The 24,178-nt window shown below is 47.1% G+C and overlaps 1 protein-coding gene and 1 pseudogene across 1 annotated transcript; both read right to left on the bottom strand.

Moving 5' to 3' along the window:
- Positions 1 to 23,875, bottom strand: selenoj (selenoprotein J; the record flags this gene model as incomplete). Its single annotated transcript, XM_078207845.1, has 6 exons — positions 23,670 to 23,875; positions 20,089 to 20,268; positions 19,771 to 19,961; positions 12,105 to 12,234; positions 5,731 to 5,898; positions 1 to 129 (listed from the first exon to the last, which is right to left on the bottom strand). Coding segments are annotated over exons 1-6 (868 nt in total), but the record flags the coding sequence as incomplete, so codon positions are not given.
- LOC144490018 (U2 spliceosomal RNA) lies at positions 15,797 to 16,002 on the bottom strand (annotated as a pseudogene).
- Positions 23,876 to 24,178: the final 303 nt, after the last annotated feature.

Below are 24,178 nucleotides of genomic sequence, written 5' to 3'. Positions count from 1 at the left end.
CTACAAAGCTGAGGCGGCTACAATTGCATCCTCCGGCTGCCATGGTGAGCCTCACAGTGGCAGGGTAATCACTCAGGCTGGGAGTCACCAGCAGACAGTGGAGAGAATTCAGCAAGTTGCCTGGAATAGCTGCAGGGACAGAGGGACAATAATTCTGAGATTAATGATAGGACAACAGGCTGATCATCGAATTCAATATCCTGATCCCCCATTTGCATCCATCCATTTAAGTTTTGAGATTTCTTTTTCCTCCAGCATTTGCTTTAACCCAGCAAGATCAATCCATAACCTTTTTAAAGTCACACTTTTTATGGAACGTGCATTAACCTACAATAAATAACAAGGTGATTCGCAATGAAGCCTCACTAAAACAGCTGTGTTCACGTCCTTTGGGTTTTCTAACGGTATCTGCTTCAATCAGCATTTCTCCAGATTTGATTATTTTATGTTTTATTTTCTCTGAAAATGTTCTTGTTTTTGTTGTGTTTTATCCTGGTACTTTGGGCGGCACGGTAGCACAGTGGTTAGCACTGCTGCTTCACAGCTCCAGGGTCCCGGGTTCGATTCCCAGCTCGGGTCACTGTCTGTGTGGAGTTTGCACATTCTCCTCGTGTCTGCGTGGGTTTCCTCCGGGTGCTCCGGTTTCCTCCCACAGTCCAAAGATGTGCGGGTTAGGTTGATTGGCCAGGTTAAAAATTGCCCCATAGAGTCCTGAGATGCATAGGTTAGAGGGATTAGCGGGTAAATATGTGGGGGTAGGGCCTGGGTGGGATTGTGGTTGGTGCAGACTCGATGGGCCGAATGGCCTCCTTCTGCACTGTAGGGTTTCTATGATTCTATGATTTTAACAAAAACAAAACCAGCATCCAATCCAGGCAGACTGCCCAGCCAGTTCAACTGACCAATCAGCTATTACAATTCCTCTGTCGCGTTTTTAGACAGAGGAATTGTCTTTGTGTGATGACCTCCTGTGATTAACCAGGACAGCCTCAACAATGTCCAAATAGGATTAGTGATTTCAAATTATTTGAAACTGACTCTGCATAATAACTACAACAAAAACAAAAATGCTGGAAAACCAGCTCCGACAAAGGGTCACCCAAACTCGAAACGTTAGCTCTATTCTCTCTCAGTAAGGAGTCTAACACCAGGTTAAAGTTAAAGTTAACACCTTTAACCTGGTGTTGTTAGACTCCTTACTGTGTTTACCCCAGTCCAACGCCAGCATCTCCACATCTATTCTCTCTCCACAGCCAGAGTGTGGTGAATCTGTGGAACTTTGCCGCAGAAGGCTGTGGAGGCCGGGTCATTGAGTGTCTTTAAGACAGAGATAGATAGGTTCTTGATTAATAAGGGGATCGGGGGTTATGGGGAAAAGGCAGGAGAATGGGGATGAGAAAAATATCAGCCATGATTGAATGGTGGAGCAGACTCGATGGGCCGAGTGGCCTAATTCTGTTCCTGTGTCTTATGGTCCACAGATGCTGTCAGACCTGCTGAGATTTTCCAGCATTTTCTGTTTTTAGATTCCAGCATCTGCAGTATTTTGCTTTTATCTTTTCTGATTAATAACTATTTAAAAGCTCTAATTGATGTTGGAAAACTGAAACTGGCCAGGCTGTATTTTTAGAGAAAGAATCAGGGGTTAACATTTCAGGTCGATGATTTTTCATCAGGAAAAGCCTCACATGCCTGACTCTCAATTTTAACTTCTACATTCATCTTATTAATAACACATTTCTCAAATTCCACAGTATCACATCATAAGAAATCATCAACATGCATCAGGAAGGTGCCTGAAACCTTTCCTTTATGATATTAATATCATATTTTGAGATTTACTTTTAATTAATCACAACCTATTCTCAGCAAAACAATTCTCAGCAGGAATAACACAGACAGGAAGCAGTATTGAGGCCATCGATAAACTTCTTCAATTTCCATCAGTTACCGACTGCACCTGCTGCCACTTTGGGCAGTTTGACAAACACTTCTCTCTGAAAAGTGTCACTTTGCAGAAACGTGGCCTTTATGCTGATTAACCTACATTCCTATGAATATGTGGATGAAAGGACTAAAAGGATTTATTTCACAGCTGTGGAAAAATGACAGAGCGCGGATTTGGAGGAGACTTGGGGCTGGACACGGCACGGGGACAGAGTGAGAGTTCCGGGGGACGAGGGCCTGAGTACAGATGGTGCCACTGCTGCTGCCGATGGTGGTGCCGGTGCCAGTGTCGGGGTGCTGGTGTTGGTGGTAGTGTTGCAGCCAGTGGTGCTGTTGCTGGTGGTGTTGGTGCCAGTGATAGCAATGCCAGTGATAGCAATGCCAGTGATAGCAATGCCAGTGGTGGCAGTGCTAATGGTACCAGTGTCAGTCGTGTTGCAGCCAGTGGTAACAGTGCCAGTGGTGTCAGTGGTAGCACTGCCAGTGGTAGCACTGCCAGTGGTAGCAGTGCCAGTGGTGTCAGTGGTAGCACTGCCAGTGGTAGCACTGTCAGTGGTAGCACTGCCAGTGGTAGCAGTGCCAGTGGTAGCAGTGCGAGTGGTGTCAGTGCCAGTGGTAGCAGTGCGAGTGGTGTCAGTGCCAGTGGTGTCAGTGCCAGTGGTGTCAGTGCCAGTGGTGTCAGTGCCAGTGGTAGCAGTGTCAGTGGTAGCAGTGTCAGTGGTGTCAGTGCCAGTGGTGTCAGTGCTAGTGGTAGCAGTGCCAGTGGTAGCAGTGTCAGTGGTGTTGCAGCCAGTGGTAGCAGTGCCAGTGGTGGCAGTGTCAGTGGTAGCACTGCCAGTGGTGTCAGTGCCAGTGGTAGCAGTGCCAGTGGTGTCAGTGCCAGTGGTGTCAGTGCCAGTGGTATCAGTGCCAGTGGTAGCAATGCCAGTAGTAGCAGTGCCAGTGTGTCAGTGCCAGTGGTGTCAGTGCCAGTGGTGTCAGTGCCAGTGGTGTCAGTGCCAGTGGTAGCAATGCCAGTAGTAGCAGTGCCAGTGGTGTCAGTGCCAGTGGTGTCAGTGCCAGTGGTGTCAGTGCCAGTGGTATCAGTGCCAGTGGTAGCAATGCCAGTAGTAGCAGTGCCAGTGTGCCAGTGGTGTCAGTGCCAGTGGTATCAGTGCCAGTGGTATCAGTGCCAGTAGTAGCAGTGCCAGTGGTAGCAATGCCAGTGGTAGCATTGCCAGTGGTGTCAGTGCTAGTGGTGTCAGTGCCAGTGGTATCAGTGCCAGTGGTATCAGTGCCAGTAGTAGCAGTGCCAGTGGTAGCATTGCCAGTGGTGTCAGTGCCAGTGGTGTCAGTGCCAGTGGTGTCAGTGCCAGTGGTGTCAGTGCCAGTGGTGTCAGTGCCAGTGGTGTCAGTGCCAGTGGTGTCAGTGCCAGTGGTGTCAGTGCCAGTGGTGTCAGTGCCAGTGGTGTCAGTGCCAGTGGTATCAGTGCCAGTGGTGTCAGTGCCAGTGGTGTCAGTGCCAGTGGTGTCAGTGCCAGTGGTGTCAGTGCCAGTGGTGTCAGTGCCAGTGGTAGCATTGCCAGTGGTGTCAGTGCCAGTGGTGTCAGTGCCAGTGGTATCAGTGCCAGTGGTATCAGTGCCAGTGGTATCAGTGCCAGTGGTATCAGTGCCAGTGGTATCAGTGCCAGTGGTGTTGCAGCCAATGGTGCTATTGCTGGTGTAAGAACCCAATCGGAACGGAGGTGCAACATGACAGTGAAGTTGCAAGCTGATTGGTTGGTGTGTATCGCCGCTGAGTTTCAAGTCTCAACAACTGGAAAATTATAAATGATAAACAAATGAATAATTAATAATCAGGAACAACTGAGTTGCTGGTGAGAATTATCTTTTATTTTTAAGTAAGGTTTATTTCAGCTAGTAAAGTGTGCTAAGTATTATTCGGATTAATTAGCACTGGTAAGCTTTATCAATAGTAAGGTGTATTTGCATCAGTACAGTTTTTTTTAACAGTAACAAGGGTAGCTCATAAATAAAGAAATGGCAGAGATGCTCCAACCTTGAGAGTGCTCATCCTGTTCTATGTGGGATAGCCTGGATAATCATTTCTCGAGAAAGTGTCATCAATTGCAGCAGCTTGAGATGCGTGCGTTTTGGAATCTGAGTGGCAGCTGGCATCACTGCAGAGCACCTGTGGATTGACAGCTCTGCGGACAGCATGTTTATAGGTGTGGTCACTCCATAGCTTATGCAGGAAGGAAAGAAAGGGGGTGACCATCAAACAATAAAAAAAGGCCAGGTGGCATGGTGAAAATCCCCTAGTCGCCACACTCCGGCGCCTGTTCGGATACACTGAGGGAGAATTTAGCATGGCCAATGCACTTAACCGGAGCACCTGGATGAAACCCACGCAGACACGGGGAGAATGTGCAGACTCCGCACAGACAGTGACCCGAGGCCGGAATTGAACCCGGGTCCCTGGCGCTGTGAGGCAGCAGTTCTAACCACTGTGCTGCCCAGAAATGTTCCCACTTGTGAAAGGACCAAGAATGAGAGGGCACACATTTAAAGTAATTATTAAAAGAAGCAATAAGGAATAGGAAGAAAATATTTTTTACACAGCAAGTGATTAGGATCGGGAATGCACTGCCTGGAAATGTGGCGGAGGCAGCTTCAATCGTGGCATTCAAAAAGGAATTGGACTGTTACCTGAAAAAGCAGAATGTTCAGGGTTACGGGGAGAAGGCGGGAGAATGGAACTGGGTGAATTACTCATTTGGACAGCTGGTACAGACATGATGGGTTAAATAGCCTCCTTCCGCCCCATACCAATTCTGCATCTTTTAACAGGAGTTTTAAACTCTGACATGTCGGGTGAACAAATTGTCTTTGCTCGTTTAAAAGACTTGTTTTCTCTGATACTCCATTAATACCTGTCCAACACTATGACAGGAAACAGCCCCAGTCCCATCCGCCAATGCACAGAACAACCTCTTTCACCTTTTCCAGTTCTTTCTCCAGACTGGAATGCTGAGGTCCAGCATTCTTCTAAGGAACCCTTTTAAGGTAACAGATGCTCTTTACAAAGAAAAATTTTAAATGGTGTGACAAGAAATTTGTCTTCCTCAATGTTAAGAAAGGTCAGGTTTTATTAAGGTGAAACAACAATGCTCTGATTGGGTAATTAGGGTATTGAGTGTATACTGGTCTACAGGGTCAGACAGGCTGATCTTTTCAATAATATTCAACTTTCCAGTTGTGCTAAATCTAATACCATTTTGCCTTGTCCAATCCCTATCTGCCTCTCCCCACGGCAGCCCCTCCGAAATCCGCCCAATCCCTATCTGCCCCTCAACAAGGCAGCCCCTCCTCAATCCGCCCAATCCCTATCTGCCCCTCAACAAGGCAGCCCCTCCTCAATCCGCCCCATCCCTATCTGCCCCTCCCCACGGCAGCCCCTCCTCAATCCACCCAATCTCTATCTGCCTCTCCCCAAGGCAGCCCCTCCTCAATCCGCCCAATCCCTATCTGCCCCTCAACAAGGCAGCCCCTCCTCAATCCGCCCAATCCCTATCTGCCCCTCAACAAGGCAGCCCCTCCTCAATCCACCCAATCCCTATCTGCCTCTCCCTGTCCCTCCCCAAGGCAGCCCCTCCTCAATCCACCCAATCCCTAATCTGCCCCTCCCCAAGGCAGCCCCTTCTCAATCTGCTCCATCCCTAATCTGCCCCTCCCTGACCCACTCAATCCCAGGATCCATCCATTGCCCAACTCCCCCATCACCATTCCTGTGCACTTGCTTACCACATGAGCTGCCGATCTTCTGCACCACCTCACGGTGAGCTGTATCACGCAGTTTCAGGATCTCGGGTAACTTGCTGGCAATGATGCTGAGCTCTGGCCGATCCTTCATTTTCTCCAGGAATCCTTCCCCTGGGGGTTGTAGAATGAATTGCTCCAGAATGGCAGCAGCTGTGAAGGGTCAGAGAGGGGTTAAGGGTGGAGACATGAGAACTGAGAATTGGAGTCAGGGACTGCAGAAAGTCTTCAGGGAAAACCTCCTCTCCATGTTCCTCAAACCCACCATCTCCCTCAACTCGTAGGCCTTAAACACGTATTTCCCAATCCCATGTATTCACCTCTCCCTCAATTCACAGCTGCACACCTTCTCCTCAATCCCACCTACCCGCTGGGATGGCCAGAGAAAAACCTGTATTTCATGTTGGGGTGATGGTCCCTTTAAGAACGAGGTTTCTCTTGGAGATGATTCCTGCTACAGCACCTTGCCTCTGGTAACTGGTCATGTGACCACATTGCCACGGAGATAATCAACAGAACAAAGAGTTATCAAGAAGATAATCATAGTGGGATGAGCAGGTTGTGTGTTTGTGATTTAAATTTTAGTTTAAATTTTAATTTAGAACAATCTGGCTACAGAGCAGAGAACACTCTTACCAGCAGAATTCAGTTGAAATTCTGGGTGCTGGTTAAAAGGTTTAAAACTTTGTAAGAACAAAGAACAGTACAGCACAGGAACAGGCCCTTCAGCCCATGATGTTGTGCTGAACATCTTCTGCTTAGGCCTGAGTCGTTATCCATTCCATGCAATCGCTATCTCCTCCGCCATAAGTGTCCTGCACTCTGTCTTCACCGGTTGCAGTTTGGTCTGAGCCTGTTCCTGCTCTATTTCCAAGAGTTAATGTATCTTCTCCTTTATCTTGATCGTCATCTCAATTACCCTTCGATGGACTGATGATTGTGAGCGGTCCCTCACAGTTCAGAGAGTTCTCTGCAGCGAATGCAGTTTTCAACCTGTTTGTGAATCTGTTCCAGCTTAGCTTTATTTTACTTTCTCTCATTAAGCTGTCCTTCGTTCTGACTTCCTTTTTTCAGCTTTTGTAACGACACTTCTCCATTCAACGTTTCCACCTTCTTCCGGTCTATTTTGATTGGACAATTCTCCTGAATTGCTAACTTGTTCCAACAGTTGTGTTGTCTCTTTGTCCATTGCTACGTCCCCCTCAGCAACCCCAAACACCCGACAGTTCCTGCTGTCCCCCTCAGCAACCCCAAACACCCGACAGTTCCTGCTGTCCCCCTCAGCAACCCCAAACACCCGACAGTTCCTGCTGTCCCCCTCAGCAACCCCAAACACCCGACAGTTCCTGCTGTCCTGCTCAGCAACGTCAAACACCCGACAGTTCCTGCTGTCCCCCTCAGCAACCCCAAACACCCGACAGTTCCTGCTGTCCCCCTCAGCAACCCCAAACACCCGACAGTTCCTGCTGTCCCCCTCAGCAACCCCAAACACCCGACAGTTCCTGCTGTCCTCCTCAGCAACCCCAAACACCCGACAGTTCCTGCTGTCCCCCTCAGCAACCCCAAACACCCGACAGTTCCTGCTGTCCTCCTCAACAACCCCAAACACCCGACAGTTCCTGCTGTCCTCCCCAGCAACCCCAAACGCCCGACAGTTCCTGCTGTCCCCCTCAGCAACCCCAAACACCCGACAGTTCCTGCTGTCCCCCTCAGCAACCCCAAACACCCGACAGTTCCTGCTGTCCTCCCCAGCAATCCCAAACACCCGACAGTTCCTGCTGTCCCCCTCAGCAACCCCAAACACCCGACAGTTCCTGCTGTCCTCCTCAGCAACCCCAAACACCCGACAGTTCCTGCTGTCCCCCTCAGCAACCCCAAACACCCGACAGTTCCTGCTGTCCCCCTCAACAACCCCAAACACCCGACAGTTCTTGCTGTCCCCCTCAGCAACCCCAAACACCCGACAGTTCCTGCTGCCCTCCTCAGCAACCCCAAACACCCGACAGTTCCTGCTGTCCTCCTCAGCAACCCCAAACACCCGACAGTTCCTGCCGTCCTCCCCAGCAACCCCAAACACCCGACAGTTCCTGCTGCCCTCATCAGCAACCCCAAACACCCGACAGTTCCTGCTGCCCTCCTCAGCAACCTCAAACACCCGACAGTTCCTGCCCAGGAACATAGGAACTAGGAGCAGAAGTCGGCAAATTCAGTCCTTCCATCACAAACTGAAAGCATCCATTATACGGGGTGTACTTGGCTCTTCTCGAATTCCATGCCCCAACCTCTGTCGCTGAGTTCCATTTGTGCTTTTTCTCTCAATCCTCTTTACCTTTTATTTACATTTTCATGCTCTAACTCCGATCCTTCACTGCTTGTTGGTGAATGTTGCACTGTTTCTTGCTGACCCTAATAGATTCCCGAGCTACCTCCACCTTTCTCATCGTGCTTGGTTTGTTTTCTTAGCTTTGATATCGCTGGGTCACTTCTCATTTAGATTCGAGTCACAAAGTTTTCCCTCATTTTCTATTTCCTGTAGTTCTCAGTGAAGTTTATCGAACTCTGTTTTTCTTCACTCCTACTTCTTCCTCTGTGGCTTGTCTTACTTTCTGATGGATTATCACTTTATCATTTGCTTGTAGTTTGTTGCTAAAACTTTCAAGAAATTTCTCAGTACAGTGCAAAAGAATGCAACGCAACTAAGTCTGTCTTTCAGCTCTTCACTGAGTCATTTAGGGTCTTCAGTTGCCCTCTTCCTGGGGTCTTTCGAAGAACAGAGAAAAGTACAGCCCAGGAACAGGCCCTTTGGCCCTCCAAGCCTGTACCGATCATAATGCCTGAACTAAACTAAAAAGCACCTTCTGCCTGTACTCGGTCCGTATCCCTCTATTCCCTCCCTATTCATGCACCCATCCAGATGCCTCTTAAATGTTGCTAATGTGCCTGCTTCCACCACGTCCTCTGGCAGCGCGTTCCCGGCACCCACCATTCTCTGTGATTCCCTGAGATTTTCTCTCTTTTAACTTCTGAGTTTGTTTAACTATAGCCAATATCTGCTGTTTTTCCAGATTTCATCGAATCATACAGCGCAGAAGAGGCCCTTTGGCCCATCGAGTCTGCACCAACACGCAGGAAACACCTGAACTCTCACCTAATCCCATCTGCCAGTTCTTGGCCCCTCGCCCTGAATGTTATGACGCGCCAAGTGCTCACCCAGATACTTTTTAAAGGATGGGAGGCATCCCACCTCCACCACCCTCCCAGGCAGCGCATTCCAGACCGTCACCACCCTCTGGGTAAAAACGTTTTTCCCCACATCCCCCCAAACCTCCTGCCCCTCACCTTGAACCGATGTCCCCTCGTGACTGACCCTTCAACTAAGGGGAACAGCTGCTCTTTATCCACTCTGTCTGTGTCTCTCATAATCTTGTACACCTTGATCAGGTCGCCCCTCAGTCTTCTCTGCTCCAATGAAAACAACTCAAGCCTATCCAACCTTCACAACTTTTCTTTTGTAACATTTCTCTTTTTGAAATCTGAAACAGGGTTTTATTCTAGCTGGGTAAATGTTCCTTCAATTTCAACCTCCTGTTCTCTTTTCTTTTCCTCAAGTCTCACATTCCTTGTTCCTGAAGGTTAATCTTTCTTCATTTTAATTTTTCTTATATCTTTTCAAAGGTCTTTATTCAGCAGCGACAACGGGTTCAGTATTTTGACTGACCCTCAGGGTCTGGCATTAGCGCAACAACTCTCACTGAGTGGATTTGCCAAAGAGTTATCCCTCTTTTCCAACTTCAGTTATCCCGGATGCTCACAGGTAGACTGTGCTATTCAATTGATTCCATCACATCGCCAATATGTAATGTCGTGGCACATTCTGGCAGCGTCAAGAGATTTCAGACTTTGTTAGGAACAAGAGGTAGTTATCAATAAGAGGAATTAGGTACAGGAGTTGCAGCTCTAGGCTGCCCTGGAGTCCTGGTCCAGTCTTTATGATGTTAGCTACATGGCTGCTCGATGAATCTGCCCAAAAGAGGACTCCATCCACTGGGGTTATCACTCACTCTCAGTTCCGATTGGTCCTTCAAGTCAGGTGACTCACTTCTGCTATACTGTCTTAAAGAGACAGACAGCACATGCACAACAGAGAGTTTTAGAGGTAATAATCCAGAGTTAAAGAATATCCGAGCCAGGAAAGGTCTGACCTGATTCAATGATGTTTAAGCTGTCAGTGATAACTGTGTAGAAAGGGAAGTCTACAACCATGAGCTGCTTCTAGGAGATTTGAAGGGAAAACCACGAATGAAAACCTTGGAAGAGAAAGGTCAAGAAATCTCAATCCTTATTTGACCCTCCAAAGCGTTACTGAGGCAATGTGGGTAATCTGATCAATTTCTAACTTGGGCTTTGGATTGTATGTCGAAGGAAATTTGAGTAAAGGAATTTGGTTTGGAGAGTAAGTAACAGTGTTCATTGTACTTTCAGTATCTTTAAAGTAATTGACCATTTAAGATGGAATGTAGTTAGTAGTATTTATATTCAATAATTTTTGGATAGTAAAACTCTTTTGGACTTTGGGGAGGGTATAGAAAATGTTTACCAGGATGTTGCCTGGTTTGGAGGGTATTAGCTATGAGGAGAGATTGGACAAACTTGGTTTGTTTTCCCTTGAACGTTGGAGGCCGAGGGAAGACCTGATAGAAGTAAAACTCTTTTCATTTAGAACATTGTGGCTTTAGTATTTTTGTAATTACTTGGTTTGGGATTTTCAAACAAAAAAAAACACCTTACTGTTACCTTAGATTGCAACACCATTTTATCCCTCAATCCCACTTCCCCCCGTATCCCTCAATCCCACCTTCTCCCAGTATCCCTCAATCCCGCCTTCTCCCTGTATCCCTCAATCCCACCTTCTCCCCGTATCCCTCAATCCCACCTTCTCCCCGTATCCCTCAATCCCGCCTTCTTCCCTTATCCCTCAATCCCGCCTTCTCCCTGTATCCCTCAATCCCACCTTCTCCCCGTATCCCTCAATCCCACCTTCTCCCCGTATCCCTCAATCCCACCTTCTCCCCGTATCCCTCAATCCCACCTTCTTCCCTTATCCCTCAATCCCGCCTTCTCCCTGTATCCCTCAATCCCACCTTCTCCCCGTATCCCTCAATCCCGCCTTCTTCCCTTATCCCTCAATCCCGCCTTCTCCCTGTGTCCCTCAATCCCACCTTCTCCCCGTATCTCTCAATCCCACCTTCTCCCCGTATCCCTCAATCCCGCCTTCTTCCCTTATCCCTCAATCCCGCCTTCTCCCTGTATCCCTCAATCCCACCTTCTCCCCGTATCCCTCAATCCCACCTTCTCCCCGTATCCCTCAATCCCGCCTTCTTCCCTTATCCCTCAATCCCACCTTTTCCCTGTATCCCTCAATCCTACCTTCTCCCCGTATCCCTCAATCCCACCTTCTCCCCGTATCCCTCAATCCCACCTTCTCCCCGTATCCCTCAATCCCATCTTCTCCCCATATCCCTCAATCCTACCTGCTCACCTTCTCCCGTATCCCTCAATCCCACCTACTCGCCATCTCCCATATCCTTCAATCCCACCTACTCACCTTCTTCCGTATCCCTCAATCCCACCTACTCACCTTCTCCCGTATCCCTCAATCCCACCTACTCACCTTCTCCCCGTATCCCACTCACCCACCTTCTCCCGTATCCCTCAATCCCACCTTCTCCCCGTATCCCTCAAACCTACCTACTCACCTTCTTCCGTATCCCTCAATCCCACCTACTCACCTTCTCCCGTATCCCTCAATCCCACCTACTCACCTTCTCCCCGTATCCCACTCACCCACCTTCTCCCGTATCCCTCAATCCCACCTTCTCCCCGTATCCCTCAAACCTACCTACTCACCTTCTCCCATATCCCTCAATCCCACCTACTCACTTTCTCCCATCTCCCTCAATCCCACCCACTCACCTTCTCCCGTATCCCTCAATCCCACCTACTCACCTTCTCCCCGCCTCCCTCAATCCTCACCCTCCTTCTCCCGTATCCCTCAATCCCACCTACTCACCTTCTCCCCGCCTCCCTCAATCCTCACCCTCCTTCTCCCGTATCCCTCAATCCCACCATCTCCCTGTATCCCTAATCTAACCTATCCTCTGATTGGGGATTGGAAACAGAGTATCTGTGGTTAACATAGGCAGCAGTATTTCTGTGCCCAAGATGATTGGACAAATGCAATCTGAGTGTCCCTTTAAGTGGGAAAAGCAGACTTGTGGTTCGATGCGGAGATCCGCACCGAGGTCGATGCAAGAAACACGACCACCACAATGTGCTGACAGCCCAGCAGTGATGTCTACCTGCAATGCTGCACTTCACGGCCAGATTGTCATCCTGTGTGATTCGTACTACCTCCTCCACGTACTGTGGGAGTTTGGGGTTTCCAGCATAGAGAGAGACGATTGGTGCAATCTTCGCCACACCATCCATCTGTCAAATGAAAATATCTATCAATTCACTGCATATATTAACATATTAATGACTTCAGTACAAACATAATATCAAAATACAAAACTTGGTACAAAACTGACAGTAACTGACTTCAGAAGGATACAGACAGACTGGTGATACATGACAAGTGGATAAGGTGCTCAAGAAGGCGTATGGCATGCTTGCCTTCATCAGTTGGGGCACAGAGTATAAAAATTGGCAAGTCATCTTGCAGCTGTGTAGAACTTTAGTTAGACCACATTTGGAATACTGCATACAGTTCTGGTCGCCACACTACCAGAAGGATGTGGAGGCTTTGGAGAGGGTATAGAAAAGGTTTACCAGGATGTTGCCTGGTTTGGAGGGTATTAGCTATGAGGAGAGATTGGACAAACTTGGTTTGTTTGCCCTTGAACGTCGGAGGCTGAGGAGAGACCTGATAGAAGTTTATGTGAGGTATGGATAGACTGGATAGTCAGAGTCTTTTTCCCAGAGTAGAAATGTCAGTTACTAGGGGACAGAGGTTTAAGGTAAACGGGGTAAAGTTTAAAGGAGGTGTGAGAGGCAAGTGTTTTACACAGAGTGTGGTAAGTGCCTGGAATGCGCTGCCAGAGGAGGTGGTAGAAGCAGATACAACAGCAATGACAGATACATGAGTACAGTGAGAAGTCTACAACACCAGGTTAAAGTCCAACAGGTTTATTTGGTAGCAAAAGCCACTAGTTTTCGGAACAGGCTGTTCCTTCGTCAGGTGGGTGGGAGTTCTGATCACAAACAGCGCACAAAGACACAAACTCAATTTACATGAATAATGATTGGAATGTGAGTCTTTACAGCTAATCAAGTCTTAAAGGTACAGACAATGTGAGTGGAGGGAGCATTAAGCACAGGTTAAAGAGATGTGTATTGTCTCCAGACAGGACAGCTAGTGAGATTTTGCACATCCAGGCAGGTTGTGGGGGTTACAGATAGTGTGACATGAACCCAAGATCCCGGTTGAGGCCGTCCTCATGTGTGCGGAACTTGGCTATCAGTCTCTGCTCAGCGACTCTGCGCTGTCGTGTGTCGTGAAGGCCGCCTTGGAGAACGTTTACCTGGAGATCTCCACATCGAGATACATGAATAGGCAGGGAATAGAGGGATACGGACCCTGTAGAGGCAAAAGGTCTTTAGTTTAGAAAAGCATCATGTGTCGGTGTAGACTTGGAGGGCCGAAGGGCCTGTTCCTGTGCTGTACTGTTCTTTGTTCTTTGACAAGATGCTGCGTAAAAGGCTGGTGCATAAAGTAAAAGCCCATAGAATTGGAGGAAATGTGTTAGCATGGACTGAAAACAGAGAGTTGGAATAAATGGGTCCTTTTCAGGGTGGAAAGATGTAACTAGTGGAGAACCTCAGGGATCAGTTCTTGGCCCACAATTGTTCACTATTTACATTAATAACTTGGAGGAAGGAACAGAATGTAAGGTTTCTAAATTTGCCGATGATATGAAGGTAGGTGGAAGGGCAGGTTGTGATGTGGATATTGAGATTCTGCAATGAGATAGAGATAGATTGGGTGACTGGGCGAAAACCTGGCAAATGGAGTTTAATGTGGGGAAGTGTGAGGCACTTTGGCAGGAGGAATGAAAAGGCAAATCATTATCTGAATGGAGAGTGACTGCAGGTGAGTGAAGTCTAGTGCATGATTCACAGAAAGCGAGCAAGCCGGTCCAACAAGTAGTTAAGAAAGCAAATAGCATATTGGCCTTTATTGCAATAGGGAGGTGTAGCAGGGAATACTGAAAACCCCGCTTTAAAGCAGAGCAAAGAACAAAGAACAATACAGCACAGGAACAGGCCCTTCGGCCCTCCAAGCCCGCGCCGCTCCCTGGTCCAAACTAGACCATTCTTTTGTATCCCTCCATTCCCACTCCATTCATGTGGCTATCTAGATAAGTCTTAAACGTTCCCAGTGTGTCCGCCTCCACCACCTTGCCCGGCAGCGCATTCCAGGCCCCCACCACCCTCTGTGTAAAATACATCCTTCTGATATCCGTGTTAAACCTCCCCCCCCTTCACCTTGAACCTATGACCCCTCGTGAAGGTAACCACCGACCTGGGAAAAAGCTTCCCACCGTTCACCCTATCTATGCCTTTCATAATTTTATACACCTCTATTAGGTCACCCCTCATCCTCCGTCTTTCCAGTGAGAACAACCCCAGTTTACCCAATCCCTCTCATAACTAAGTCCCTCCATACCAGGCAACATCCTGGTAAACCTCCTCTGCAATCTCTCTAAAGCCTCCACGTCCTTCTGGTAGTGTGGCGACCAGAACTGGGCGCAGTATTCCAAATGCGGCCGAACCAACGTTCTAGACAACTGCAACATCAGACCCCAACTTTTATACTCTATGCTCCGTCCTATAAAGGCAAGCATGCCATATGCCTTATTCACTACCTTCTCCACCTGTGACGTCACCTTCAAGGATCTGTGGACTTGCACACCCAGGTCCCTCTGCATATCTACACCCTTTATGGTTCTGCCATTTATCGTATAGCTCCCCCCTACGTTAGTTCTACCAAAATGCATCACTTCGCATTTATCTGGATTGAACTCCATCTGCCATTTCTTTGCCCAAATTTCTAGCCTATCTATATCCTTCTGTAGCCTCTGACAATGTTCCTCACTATCTGCAAGTCCAGCCATTTTTGTGTCGTCCGCAAACTTACTGATCACCCCAGTTACACCTTCTTCCAGATCATTTATATAAATCACAAACAGCAGAGGTCCCAATACAGAGCCCTGCTGAACACCACTAGTCAAAATTTGATTGAATTTTTTGAGGAGGTAACTAAGTGTGTTGATGAAGGTAGGGCAGTTGATGTCATATACATGGATTTTAGTAAGGCGTTTGATAAGGTCCCCCATGGTTGGCTTATGATGAAAGTAAGGAGGTGTGGGATAGAGGGAAAGTTGGCCGATTGGATAGGTAACTGGCTGTCTGATCGAAGACAGAGGGTGGTGGTGGATGGAAAATTTTCGGACTGGAGGCAGGTTGCTAGCGGAGTGCCACAGGGATCAGTGCTTGGTCCTCTGCTCTTTGTGATTTTTATTAATGACTTAGAGGAGGGGGCTGAAGGGTGGATCAGTAAATTTGCTGATGACACCAAGATTGGTGGAGTAGTGGATGAGGTGGAGGGCTGTTGTAGGCTGCAAAGAGACATAGATAGGATGCAAAGCTGGGCTGAAAAATGGCAAATGGAGTTTAACCCTGAGAAATGTGAGGTGATTCATTTTGGTAGGACTAATTTAAATGTGGATTACAGGGTCAAAGGTAAGGTTCTGAAGACTGTGGAGGAACAGAGAGATCTTGGGGTCCATATCCACAGATCTCTAAAGGTTGCCACTCAAGTGGATAGAGCTGTGAAGAAGACCTATAGTGTGTTTTTTAAAATACTTTTCCAATTCAATCAAATCAAATCCAATTCAGAGTCTCACCAAGTTGAGAGATTTCAGATCCAGGCTGACAAGACAGGGCGAGCGACCAAACCACCCTGTCCTGGGCCTGATCTACATGAGCCAAGCTGATTGGAGAAGGGGGAGGTTCCTCCTCCAAGACTTGAGCTCATTTGCATCTTAGCCAAAAGGCCGAGATGCCGCTTTAAAAAATTGCTTCATATGAAACATATGAAGCTTCAGTGTAACCTAATGACCTCAACCAAGTGCGGCCGACCATGGGCTGCCGACTATACTACACTTGATCTTAGCCAAAAGGCCGAGAAGCGAGGAAGAAGGCCTATAGTGTGTTAGCTTTTATTAACAGGGGGTTGGAGTTTAAGAGCCGTGGGGTTATGCTGCAACTGTACAGGACCTTGGTGAGACCACATTTGGAATATTGTGTGCAGTTCTGGTCACCTCAGTATAAGAAGGATGTGGAAGCGCTGGAAAGAGTGCAGAGGAGATTTCCCAGGATGCTGCCTGGTTTGGAGGGTAGGTCTTATGAGGAAAGGTTGAGGGAGTTAGGGCTGTTCTCTCTGGAGCGGAGGAGGCTGAGGGGAGACTTAATAGAGGTTTATAAAATGATGAAGGGGATAGATAGAGTGAACGTTCAAAGACTATTTCCTCGGGTGGATGGAGCTATTACAAGGAGGCATAACTATAGGGGTCGTGGTGGGAGATATAGGAAGGATATCAGAGGTAGGTTCTTTACTCAGAGAGTGGTTGGGGTGTGGAATGGACTGCCTGCAGTGATAGTGGAGTCAGACACTTTAGGACCATTTAAGCGGTTATTGGATAGGCACATGGAGCACACCAGGATGATAGGGAGTGGGATAGCTTGATCTTGGTTTCAGATAAAGCTCGGCACAACATCGTGGGCCGAAGGGCCTGTTCTGTGCTGTACTGTTCTATGTTCTAGTCACAGGCATCCAGCTGGAAAAAGACCCTTCCACTACCACCCTCTGTCTTCTGTGACCAAGCCAGTTCTCCACCCATCTAGCCACCTCTCCCTTTATCCCATGAGATCCAACCTTTTGCACCAACCTACCATGAGGGACTTTGTCAAACGCTTTACTAAAGTCCATATAGACGACATCCACGGCCCTTCCCTCGTCAACTATTCTAGTCACTTCTTCAAAAAACTCCACCAGGTTAGTGAGGCATGACCTCCCTCTCACAAAACCATGCTGACTATCGTTAATGAGTTTATTCCTTTCTAAATGCGCATACATCCTATCTCTAAGAATCCTCTCCAACAACTTCCCTACCACGGACGTCAAGCTCACCGGCCTATAATTTCCCGGGTTATCCTTCCTACCCTTCTTAAATAACGGGACCACATTAGCTATCCTCCAATCCTCTGGGACCTCACCTGCGTCCAGTGACGAGACAAAGATTTGCGTCAGAGGCCCAGCGATTTCATCTCTCGTCTCCCTGAGCAGCCTTGGATAGATTCCATCAGGCCCTGGGGATTTGTCAGTCTTTATATTCCCTAAAAAACCTAACACTTCCTCCCTTGCAATGGAGATTTTCTCTAACGGGTCAACACTCCCCTCCGAGACACTCCCAGTCAACACATCCCTCTCCTTTGTGAATACTGACGCAAAGTATTCATTTAGGATCTCCCCTACTTCTTTGGGCTCTAAGCATAATTCCCCACTTTTGTCCCAGGTTCGTTAGGAACCATAATGTGCCTTATATATACCAAAAGTATCACGATGTGCCTCCTACATACATCACACAAAGGTATTGTTTATTAACCACTCATACAATTAATAGTCATGGATTTTTAACAAGTATTGTAACTTTGAAATGTAGTTTTAAAGGTATTTGTGAATTCTGGTCAAAAGCAACAGTATAATGGGAAAAAGTGAAATCAGAGACTGCATTCTCTGGTAATGATAGGACACAGAATTATTAGAGTAAAGTCCTCGCAGCTGGAGAATTGCTGAGAGTATCAATGAATAGAAGTGTTCAGGTGCTAATTGCAATGAATGGAAGTTCTCAGCTTTTGCCAAACCGGGAAAGTGACTCCTTATCAATTCTCATGGTCTCACACCAGCCTGATGTATGTAAGTAGGTTGCTAAGTGATAGAGGAAGACCTTTGGGTCCAATTAGCCAATGAATTCCTAATTATGCCGAGAGGTAGAATGCTACTGGCCAAGGCAAATAATGTGCATTAATATAATTGCAGCATCCAGTCAGTATGACAGATTGGGCGGGGAATACAACCCTGAGAAAATGGTATGTCGATTGTGCTGATGTGATGTAACTTTAGAGAGAAGTTGGAATCCTTCCTGCATCTCTCTCCCAATACGTATTGGTCAAATAAAGACAAGTCTTTCAATCAGGACACTGAGTTTACGAGTCTTTGTATTTAGTTTAAGTTTTAGCAATACACAGCCTCAGAAGAAAACCTCCTTCAACAGGAGATTTTGTTGGAATTGTACAGGGTGTTGGTTAGGCCTCTCCTGGAACACTGTGCACAGTTTTGGTCTCCTTACCTGAAGAAGGATATAGTGGCATTGCAGACAGTCCAAAGGAGATTCACCAGGCTAATTCCTGGGATGAGAGGGTTGTCTTATCCAGAGACACTAAATACTCTGGCTCTGTATTCTGTGGAGTTTAGACGAGTGAGGGATGACCGTAGTGAAACATATAAGACTTGAGGGGGTTTGACAGGGTAGATGGTGAGATATTTTCACTAGTGGGAGAGTCTGGAACAAAGAGACACAGCGACAAGATAAAGAGGCGGTCATTTAAAACTCAGGTGTGTAGAAATTTCTTCTCACAGAGCGTAGTGAATCTCTGGAATTCTCTGCCCCAAAGGATATTGGAGGCTGGATCTTAGAAGTATTGAAAGTGGAGGTGGATAATTATTTGATAGATCGAGGAATAGAGGGCTATGGGGAAATGGCACGGCAAAGGAGTGAAGCCGGCATAGACCAGGCAGGGTCGTATTGAACGGTGGGGCAGGCTGGAAGGGCCTGGTGGTCAACTCCTGCTTCTATTTTGTGTGTTCGTATGCTCAATTTGAAAATATGAGGTTCCCCCATTTAAAACTGCGATGAGGAGAATTTGTTTCTCTCAGAGGGTCATAAATATTTGGAACTCTCTCCCTCAGATGGGAGTGAAGGTAGGGTCATTGAATATTTTTAAGGCAGAGGTAGATAGACTCTTGACTAACTGGGCAGTCACATTGTACTGGGAGTAGGCGGGAATGTAGAGTTGAAGCCACAGTCAGATCAGCCATGATCTTACTGAATGGCAGAGCAGGCTTCGGGGTGGGGGTCGAGTGGCCTACTCCTGCTCCTATTTACAGAAACATAGAAACTAGAAGCAGGAGGAGACCATTCGGCCCTTTGAGCCTGTTCCGCCATTCATTTTGATCATAGCTGATCATCAAATTCAATATCCTGATCCCCCCTTCCCTCCATATCCCTTGATCCTTTTAGCTCCAACAGTTATATATCTAATTTCTTCTTGAAATCAGACAACGTTTTGGCTTCAACTACTTTCTGTGGGAGTGAATTCCACACATTCACCACCCTCTGGGTGAAGAAACTTCTCCTCACCTCAGTCCTAAAAGGTTTACCCCTTATCCTCAAACTGTGACCCCTAGTTCTGGACTCCCCCACCATTGGGAACATTCTTTCTGAATCTACCCTGTCTAATCCTGTGAGAATTTTATACGTTTCGATGAGATCCCCTCTCACTCTTCTAAACTCCAGTGAATATAATCCTAACCCGACTTAGTCTCTCCTCATGACATTTCATATGAGGAGAGACTGCTGATTAGTCCATTCCTTCACTGTCACTGGGTCAAAATCCTGGAACTCCCTCCCTAACAGCACTGTGGGTGTACCTACACCACATGGACTGCAACGATTCAGGAAGGCAGCTCACCACCACTTTCTCAAGAGCAATTAGAAATGGGCAATAAATGCTGGTCTAGCCAGCGAAGCCTATGTCCTGTGAAGGAATACATTTTTAAAACTGGAGTAAGAACAAGGCCAGCTTGAATGGACTGCAGCCTTTATGTTTTCTGGAGTTTACCTGTGGGTCTGGGGAGAGTCCCGTTTTTTCTTTTGTTGCTTCATACGCAGTCAGGAACGCTTTAATAGAAGCATGTCTGTATCCTCCTGTCTGAACCTGGTCCTGTGCTTTTGGCTTTGACTTGACGTCGTAGTCAGAGTTTGGTCCAAAGGTTTTATACAATTGCTGTCTGTACAATTGCGCTTCAAACCCTGCATGAAGAGATGCCACAGTGTAACTTAATTATTCTCCAACTTTCTCCCCGCCTTTGCTGGTTTTTTTACTCCCTGGTAACACATCCATCATTTACAGGCCAACCTTCTGGAATGTTCCACTCACCTTTCCCTTCCACCAGGGCCTTGAGCAAGGCAAGAGTCTGATCCCCATAACCGCTCTGAGCTCCGGTGGGTTGGCGGTAGAACGGACCTTGGCCAGGATCCACAAATTCAGGAGTGTCCTCGCGACCCTTCAGGACCCCGTCCAAACGATTCACATCATAGATCCAGTGAAGCGGCTGTCCTATGAGAAAGCGCGGGCGAGAGAGAGACAGACTGTAACCTGGTGACATGATTTTATTTTCACTTTCTTCAGAAACCCAATCTACAAAGAAAGGGAGGGGAGGGAAGAGATTTGAGGGAAGGAGGCGGGACGATCACAGAGTTGTTATGGTGCAGGAGGAGGCCACTCAGCCCAGCGTGTCTGCACCGGCTCTCTGGATGAGGATTATGATTTAGCGCCATTCCCTTGCCTTTCCCCATATCCCTGCACATTGTTTCAATTCAAATAATCATCTAATGCTCTTTTGAATGCACCGATTGAACCTGCCCAAGTAGACTTCCAGCCGCAGCATCCCAGACCCCAACCACATGTATGAAAACGTTTTTTCTCATATTGCATTTACTTTTTCTGCAAATCACTTTAAATCTCGGCCCCCTTGTTCTCGATCCTTTTATGAGGGGGAACAGTTTCTCCCTGTCTAGTCTGTCCAGCCCCCTCATGATTTCTATTAAATCTCCTTTTAGCCTTCTTCTCTCCAAGGAGAACAGTCCCCACCTCTCCAATCTATCCTCACAACTGAAGTTTCTCATCCCTGGAACCATCCTTGTAAACCTTTTCTGCACTCTCTCCAATGTGTTCACATCCTTCCTGTAGTGTGGCGCCCAGAACTGTGCACAATATTCCAGCTGAGGTCTAACTAGTGTCTGTATAAGTTCAGCATTAACTTCTTGTTCTTGTACTCTCTGCTCCTATTCAGAAAGTCCGAGTTTTCCAATGATTAGTCTGTTCCTTCACTGTCAGAAGAAGAAAGAATATAGAAAGAATACTATATCTCTCCACCTGTCCTGCCACCTTCAATGGTCTATATGCATATGCACCCAGCTCCCTCTGCTCCTGCACCCTTTAAGAATTTTACCCCTTATTTTGTATTGGGTGGGATTTTTCTCCCACTGCGCAGTGTGTTTTGTGGTGTGAGATGGCATGGGCTCGCTGGCAGCAGAATCTTATGGTTCCGCCGTAGTCAACAGGGTTTTCTATTGAACGCACCCCTCACCACTGGGAAACCCACGGCAGGGGTGCATGGTCGGCGGGACCTTAAGATCCCGCCAGCATGAACGGGAGAAAGATTTTGGCGATTGTTGCTCCATGTTCTTCCCACCAAAATCAATCACTCACACTTCTCTTCAATGAACTTCATTGGCCTCTTATCTGCCCACTCCACCAACCTATCTATGTCCTTCAGAAGTTTTGCACTGTCCTCTTCACAGTTTACAATTCTTTCAAGCTTGGTGTCAATCTGCAAACTTTAAAAATTGGCCCCTGTACACCAAGATCTAGATCATTAATATATATCATGAAAAGCAAAGGTCCCAATGCCAACTCTGAGGAACACACTACAAACCTTCCTCCAGCCAGAAAAATCTCCATTGACCATTACTCTCTGCTTCCTATTATTCAGCCAATTTTGTATCCACGTTGCTATTGCCCTTTTATTCCATGCGCTATAAGTTCGAACAAGTCTGTTGTGTGGCACTGTGTTGAATGCCTTCTGAAAGTCTGCCTGCACTTTCTCAGGAGACTAAGGAAATTTGGCATGTCTGCTACGACTCTTCACCAACTTTTACAGATGCAGATCATAGAAGTGGCAATGTGATGCATTTGTGTATAGTGGAAGCTACATACATTAACACACGGGGCCCTATGCTTTTCAGATAGAAATAACATGTACACACATTGCACCTGTTTCAAACAAAATAACAAATAGGGACTTTAATCACCTCAGCATAGACTGCAAAAAGATACAAAAGTCTGAGGTCACGTACCAACCGACTCAAGAACAGCTTCTTCCTGCTGCTGTCAGACGTTTGAATGAACCTACCTTATATTAAGTTGATCTTTCTCTACACCCTCACTATGACTGTAGCACTACATTCTGCACTCTCTCCTTTCCTTCTCTATGAACGGTATGTTTTGTCTGTATAACGCCTAAGAAACAATAGTTTTCACTGTATGTTAATACATGTGACAATAATAAATCAAATCAAATGTATATCACATTAACAGCATTACCCTCATCAACCTTCTCTGTTACCTCCTCAAAAACCCCAGCCTCCCATCCATTGACTCTGTCTACACTTCCTGCTGCCTCGGAAAAGCAGCCAGCATAATTAAGGACCCCACGCACCCCAGACATTCTCTCTTCCACCTTCTTCCATCGGGAAAAAGATACAAAAGTCTAAGGTCACGTACCAACCGACTCAAGAACAGCTGCTTCCCTGCTGCTGTCAGACTTTTGAATGGACCTACCTTGCATTAAGTTGATCTTTCTCTACACCCTAGCTATGACTGTAACACTATATTCTGCACTCTCTCGTTTCCTTCTCTATGAACGGTATGTTTTGTCTGTATAGCGCGCAAGACCCTCGTCAGACCCCACTTGGAGTACTGTGCTCAGTTCTGGTCGCCTCATTACAGGAAGGATGTGGAAAAAATTGAAAGGGTGCAGAGGAGATTTGCAAGGATGTTGCCTGGATTGAGTGGCATGCCTTATGAGGATAGGCTGAGGGAGCTCGGTCTTTTCTCCTTCATTAAGGGAAAATCATGTTTAACTTACTTGCTGGAGCTTTTAGAGGAGGCTTTTGATACAAAGCCATATAAAGACTTGTGAGCAAGTCTGAGGGGTACGGACAGGGTGAATAGTGAGAAACTGTTCCCTCTCAAGAGAGTATCAAAGCCCAGAGGCACAGATTCAAAATGATTGGCAAAGGGAGTAGGAGTGATGTGAGGAAAAATATTTTCACCCAGAGTGTGGAGTCTGGAACGATCAGGTAATCAAAAGGCAATTGGATTGTTACCTGAAAAGAGAATGTGCAGGGTTACGGAGATAAGGCAGGGGAGTGGGACTGGATAGAATCTCCTTCAGAGAGTCACTGCAGACTTGATGGTCTCCTTCTGCATTGTAAAGATTCTGTGTAATATTTACAGTGAATTTAATTTAGAAAAACACCCTTGCCACCTTTGCATTTTCAGGTCTTACGTTAATGACAATGGAGTTGTGCAGGAAAGTTTTGGCCATGGTGCAGAGGCTCCTTGTTTGTTCCAGAGCCTGATGTATACCTTGCCGGTACGTACTGCATTGCTAGCTGATAATGGTTTCACCATTGAAAATCTTCCCCTGCTGTGTAATCTTGTGTATCCTGTGCACATTGCCAGCACAGAATTCTAACTGGAATCTGGTGAGAATCAGCAAAAAGCAAAGGAACGAACATTTCCCCCCACTTCCTGTTCTATTGTGGGGAATAACTGATCATGGTTCAAATTCAGTCCAGATACACAGGGGTGGTGGGGGCGAGGGGGTGGGGGCCCGGGGCGGGAATGAGGGAGCTTGTGGTCAGGGGCTTGCTCTGTTGTCTTCCTCTCACCTGCAGCATCAGCCACAAGGGATCCGATGACTGCACCCATCGCTCGTTCCTCTATTGTTACCTCTGCCATCTTTACAAACAGACCCTGCAGAGAGAAAGGGGAACACTTAATGAAAAATCGTCCAGCTATAACTCAGTGATCTCCCTCTCTCTCTTCCTATCTTCCTGCTTCCACCAAAAAAATTACTGAACTTCCTCCTAATCCAGTTCCCCTCCCACCCCCAATGCTCCCATGGTTCCTCCCTTCTTCCTCCGATCCCTCCCACTCCACCCGTTGGCCAGAATTCCTCCCCCTCCCCCCCGACCTCTCCACACGTCAGTCACGAGCTAGTTTGCAGTCTGGTGTCACACTGCCATCGACTGGCTGCTTTCATCAGCACAGGAAGAGTTTTAACAACACCAGGTTAAAGTCCAACAGGTTTATTTGGTAGCAAATGCCATTCGCTTTCGGAGCGCTGCTCCTTCGTCAGATGGAGTGGATATCTGTTCTCAAACAGGGCACAGACACA

This window comes from Mustelus asterias, unplaced genomic scaffold (assembly GCF_964213995.1).
Source record: "Mustelus asterias unplaced genomic scaffold, sMusAst1.hap1.1 HAP1_SCAFFOLD_2782, whole genome shotgun sequence".
Lineage (NCBI taxonomy): Eukaryota > Metazoa > Chordata > Chondrichthyes > Carcharhiniformes > Triakidae > Mustelus > Mustelus asterias.
This window is presented reverse-complemented; position numbering and strand designations above follow the sequence as displayed.